General features: G+C 37.2%; 1 protein-coding gene across 3 annotated transcripts in view; it reads left to right on the plus strand.

Moving 5' to 3' along the window:
- The window catches only part of PRKACB (protein kinase cAMP-activated catalytic subunit beta), a 59,231-nt gene extending 53,654 nt beyond the window's left edge, over window positions 1-5,577 (plus strand). For all 3 annotated transcript variants that reach the window (XM_081866072.1, XM_081866071.1, XM_081866073.1), the window contains exon 10: window positions 2,644-5,577. In XM_081866072.1, the coding sequence (XP_081722198.1) occupies window positions 2,644-2,769 (126 nt within the window). In that variant the 3' untranslated portion in view covers window positions 2,770-5,577. The remainder of the gene's footprint in view (window positions 1-2,643) is intronic.
- The last annotated feature ends 423 nt before the right edge of the window (window positions 5,578-6,000 follow it).

A 6,000-nucleotide genomic window follows, 5' to 3' on the forward strand; every position in this document is an offset into this window, starting at 1 on the left:
TTTCGCAGCAAACACTCTTCAACATTCTGAATGAAAGAAAATATGATCTGACTCTGACTGAACTCCTTCGGGGTCTTAGGACCATCAAAGAGGACTACCAATATAGCTGGCAGAGAGGGACTGACAGAGAATCAGACGCCTCGGACGTGAGGAATCCGGGCTAGAAATATTTTTTGTTTGTTTTCTGGACATTTGTCTAGGAAGGGACAGAAACCGGGGCAGGGGGGGGAGAGAATAGAATTATAAAATGTTATGTTTTGTTTTACTTGGTCAATGTGACCTATAATTAATATAATAAAGGGAAAATTTGTGAAGGGGAAGTTAGATCGACCTTAAAAAAAAAAGAAATTAATGATTATAAGAGAATTGGATAGTTGAATACAGATAAACAAAAGATTTTAATTTTCAAAAGCAATGTGAATATCTTTAAGAGGTTAGGTAAGAACTTGCTGAATTAATTTTGGAATTGGGATGTAAGAGGAGGGGGTGGGGGGAAGTCAATGAAAGTGGGTAAAGAAACTTAGGGTATGTAATTGTATTTGTGTGTTTGTTTGTCTTTGTCTTTGTGTGTGTGTTTGTTGTTATAAAATGTAAAAACCCAATAAAAATTATTTAAAAAAAAAAAAATAAACATTTGAACTCTCTAGCTGCCTATTCTTGGTAGACAAACTTGATTTTCAGCACAGATGTATTTAACTATTCTCTCTCTCTCTCGGCGATCATTCGCGGCCGAGTAAGATTGTTTTCTATGTCTTAGTGGCGTGTCCTTAAATTACTGTGCAGGCCAATTCTGGATCCGCACATCCTTCCACAGTGGGTACATAGATTTCTAAGCAGGAGTTGATCACAATGAGGATTTGCCAGACATGCCTTCCTCTTTACTCATTTCTCCCTTTTGTCATGAATTGGCGCTTCTTCAAAATCCATGACGCCAGAGGCTATTCTCCAATTGGAGCGCTCACAAGCCAGGGTTTCCCATTTGTCAGTGCTTATAATACATTTGTTTTTAGATTTGAGAGCATCTTTTAACCTCTTTTGTTGTCCACCAGTATTGCACTTACCATTCTTAAGTTGAGAATAGAGTATCTGCTTTGGAAAACGATAATAAGACACCTGAATAATGTGACCAGTCCAATTTGACTGGACTTGTGAGAGACCTATCTGTATTTTCTGTGATTAATGATGCCTAAAAATTATGATCCCTAACTTTTTCAACTTTTACCATGACACTTAAGTGTAATTGTCTCAAAAATTTGAACATTTATATTTTAATACGTTTTTGCTTGGGACTCAGTCAGTCCTTTGTGGTACTATGATGTGTTCTCTTTATTTTAAAAAAGTCTGTTTTGGAGTAACGGAGGCATATTCCCATACGAAAACATTTTTAAAAGCCAGATCTGAAACCCAGCAATAGTTTATAAAAAGAAACTAGCTGTTTAGCTACGCAATGTGACAGTACAGTAGTAGTTAATAATCAGTAAAGTATTAATTATCACAAGACAGGACGTGATTAACACCTCAGCATAGTCTTTTATTTTGAAGCAAGACCTCTTCAGCAAATGTTCGCTGCAGAATGGTAATCTTCTCATCTGCACTCTAAAATATACCATTTAGCATGCAGTTTGTGTGAAGTGAGATTTTCTGCCTTTTTGTAATTCTTCACTTCTAAATAAATATTTCAGTTTTTATTGGAGGTGTTCTAATTCTTCACTATTCTGCGCTAGGCTCTTATTTAAAATTTCTTGGAGTGATGATAATGAATAATAGCTTATTTTCTTCAAGATCAGTTTGATTTTATGTATGTTGATACAGTATTTGGGGAGGACTGATAGGGCCCACCAAGCCCTTTTTACAGCAGCCCACAAAGCAGAGGCTACTGGGTTTCCCCACCTTTCTGATTTTTAGGAAACAGGAAGCTTTTGAACCACGGTGTGGCTGCGTTCAGACTTAATGCTAAAGCACAAATTAGCATTATGAGGTTGCCCTTCCTCCCTTCCTCTTCCAGAGGAGATAGGAGGTTACCACACCACAGATTAGGTTGAAAGCCTAAACCGTGGTTTCAACAAACCATAGTTAAGATTAACTTCAGCTTGTGCAGGTTTGGATGTCATGACAAGCTGGAATTAATCTAAAAGGGAAGAAAAAGCTTCTGAACTTCTTGTGCCGACATACATGAGCCAAAGGCTCACTGACGCTTGTCCTTACAACACTAGACCATCGTTAGTATTACATGTGAACAGGGTCTATATGCAGCAACACTTATGTGGTCAGCCTCTTGTGCTTAGGGCTTGTTTGTTTTGTAAAATCTCCTTCTCAGGAATTGCATTTTATGTAGATCTGAGTTTGCCTTTAAAATGGCACTATAAGTCTTGTGTTGATGCAGTGCTCACAGGTGAGGTTGTATTTGTTATAGTTAACTTAAAGGGATAACTATCATAGCTCTCCTGAATGCATCCATTCCATAATGGAGAATATTTAAGCTTTTTACATTCATGCTTGGAATATATCAGTGAATTATTATTGTTGTAGTTATTAATATCAGCATTATCATTGTTATTTTCTGTCTTTTGTTGTCTTATTTTTACTAGTTAATTTTTTCAGATTGGCAAATGCAATAATCTGTGTTTTTATTTCCCCACGCAGGTAGAAGCTCCATTCATACCAAAATGTAGAGGCCCTGGAGATACCAGCAACTTTGATGACTATGAAGAAGAAGATATCCGTGTGTCTCTAACAGAGAAATGTGCAAAGGAATTTGCTGATTTTTAGTACTTGCTGGATGATCAGAGGACATCAGGGCTTACATTGGGATCTTTGCACTCTGTTAACTCATGAGGGTGGAGCGGAGACCATCATATGTCAAAACAATTACCTAGTTACTTCATTCCACAAAGTTGACTGAGGTCTTTATTGCCATCTTCCATGTGTGCAGTTTGCACCAACCCATATAACTAGGCACAATTAAGCAAAGCACTGTTTGTGCTGTAACACAGAATATAGACCACTTTTTCCTAATTACCTTTTTGGTTTCTGTCGTTTTCCTTTGGTTTCTGTGTATTGTTCATTTCCCCTTCCTCTTCCTCTTCCTCTTTCTCTTTCTCCCTCTTCCCCTCCCCTTTTAAAATGAAGTAGCCTTTTACCCAAAACGCTCCGTTTTATTTTGAATAATGCATTTGTGCGAATGAAACTGAAGGTGTTTCTGGCTAGTGTGACTTAGACCGAAGTGAAAGATAAGTGTTGCTTCTAGTCTGTGCCAGCCAATCCTTCCGTATCTGTCTTTGTGTCTGAGGCTACAGTTCATAGGTTTGTATTCCCCGCCCCCCAGTAGCTCAGACTAAATCTAGCCAACACCACTAGCATTTTTGAAGATCGTATTTATCGCCATACGAGTGTATGCTAATTGACTTAAAACACATCTTCCTGGAGACTGACCAAATTTAGTATCAAAATTGGACAGTTTGTGTAGGGTTCAGTAGCTAGACCCCGTGCCTTGGTTTTCTACATGCTGGCAGTCCTTCTCCCTGCCTCATTTTTTCCCGCTTTCCTAGGCAGTAGGTAAATATGCCATAAGCATACTGTGCCATGAGAAGCACAGTCTCAATAAGCAGGAACAATTCCATCCAGCCTGGGCTTTGGACCATATTTAACCATGCTTAAGTAGCTATTTAAATGGGGTTTTGTTTTAACACCTTAAAACCCAAAATATTTAAAAGATTTGGTCAGTATTGTCAGAGACTTAAGACTGATTTTTTTTTTTAAAGTAATGTCAAGGTTGGGGCTCCTGAAGTATTTCACATTTCAACCCTTTTTTATCAAAGGGGGGGAAAGCATCTTTTTTTTTTAAAGAAAAAGGAAAAAAAAACTTTAGGTTATGAGAATGAATGGTTTAGCGAATTGAAAAATTAGTGTTACAATATTGATGCGTTGCTAGATAAACCTGGTATTTCTGTTAGCTGTGAAGAATAAAAGAAGTAAATGCCAAGTTTTTATTCTGGTATACTATATTAGTAAATCACGGGTGGAGTGCTGCTCCAATCATGGTTCCTACCAGCGGCTCTTCATTCGCATGGAAAAGAGGCAAAAAAGTTTTCAAAGTGCCACCATCTGTGATGTGGTGTCTTCATTTCTAACATCCTTTTTTTCTTTCAGTGAAATGGAATGTACGGTCACACGGAGAATTGTTTGAGTTGCGTTAAGTTTTTATAATCTCACCAACTGACTTAAAAAAGGGTATTGCCACCATGTGCTAGCTCCCAGCACTTTTACACACACTTGTTTCAGTGTTTGTTAACAATCAGTGGCTCAGCACAACCTTCTTTGTGCTTTTAAATTTGTCCATATACAACTTTTTAAGTCAGGCGCTCAATGTCTCGGTGGCCTGTCCGAAGATGATGATGGCACATCAGTTATGTTTAAAATAAACTTAGGCTCATGTTTTATGATCAATTTACATGCATACGAGGATGAAGTGTTTTTATTAAACTGATCTAGATCGCTTACGTAGTCACGGTGTTCTGTAGAATGCCAGGGCAGATGAGACCATTGGCATTGCTTCCTTTTAATCTTTATGACACTCCTTTAAGAAAATAAAAATCTCCGTAGACATTTTTGCGAAATAAAATGTACCATGCAACGTTATGTACGTCTCTTTAAGTTGTCAAGCAGTTTTGCACATATTCATTGTTAGGAGTCTGTTTGCCATCTTTGTCCACCCCCCCACCCACCCCGTCTATGTATGTGCAAGACAAGGATACGATACTTTGCGGTAGCAAATTTTATGTAATAACTATATTGTCACATTAATAAATTAAAAGAAATTATTTGTATGAAAAAACAATCTTTTGTATTTCATCTAGGCTGAGGACATGCTGTTGTATGCTAGCTGTATGCGATAAATTCTACAGTGACTTTGTTGTTTATGGACTTTGAAAATTTTAATAAATGCTGGAGATCACCTTTTCAATTCTGTTGTGAGTTTTAGCCAGTAGCATAATCGGATAACACACGAGACACGTGTCTTCTCTAACATAGGTAGCGAGACTTCACTCTGGCTGTCTCTTAAGGAATGCAAGGGACCGATTCCAGCATGTCCAAAAAATCAACTCTAGGTGGACATATTTTTGAAGTACCCTCTTAATTTCTTTGATTTAAGCTTATTTAACTATTTAACATGTGTCAGAAACAAACAGTAAAAATAAATCCTAAAGCAGAATAATAGACTGGAAATAAAAGGGGTTAGGACAAAAGATAAGGAGGAGGTCCTTTACAAAGAGTACAAACTTGGCAATATGTTACATGGCCCTGTCATTTTAAAAAAACACAAAATGAGAGCCACAAGATCATGATGCCTGTATTTAATTTCAAAAATCCTTTCCATCACTCAAATGCTGTATATTTGACAGTAGAGATTTGTTAATTTTACACAATTTGAGGAATTTAAGTGTTGGACTGTATGGTATCTTTTAACTGTACTCTAGTTGTATGTAACTCTCATTTTCAACATAAAGGATTGTATCTCATTAAGTAAATTGCTTCTTTTATTTTCTTGTCAGCTGCATTAAAACCCTTATTTTTAAATCCTGTAAGTATTTTATTGATTTCTTTGCAAATAGTTTGCTACAATAGTGTGCAATACAGTAAAAGTTTATAACAAAACTGCAAATTAAATTATGTACAACACTGCATAAAGACTGTGCTGCTTTCTTCTGACCCAGGAGGTTCCCATGCAATTCTGCTTTGCCACGGGACCCAGATACATGCTCTATGTAGAAGGAAGGTTTTGAAGAGCGCAAGCCCTATAATAGGCTGGTTTAGGCCTGATTCCTCATTATATCACTAGTGATGGTAAACTACTTGAAAATCCAGTGGTGTGGTGTGTTTGGTGTCTAAGTAACTTCCCAATTCAGTTCAGTCAGTGCAATCACCACTCTAAAAAAAAAAGCTTGTACTGGAATGAAAAAATGCACCTCAAATTGTGCAAGATGCTTCCTGTGAACTCTG

Source organism: Podarcis erhardii (genome assembly GCF_964252035.2).
Source record: "Podarcis erhardii genome assembly, chromosome: 6".
In the NCBI taxonomy this organism is placed as follows: Eukaryota; Metazoa; Chordata; class Lepidosauria; order Squamata; family Lacertidae; genus Podarcis; species Podarcis erhardii.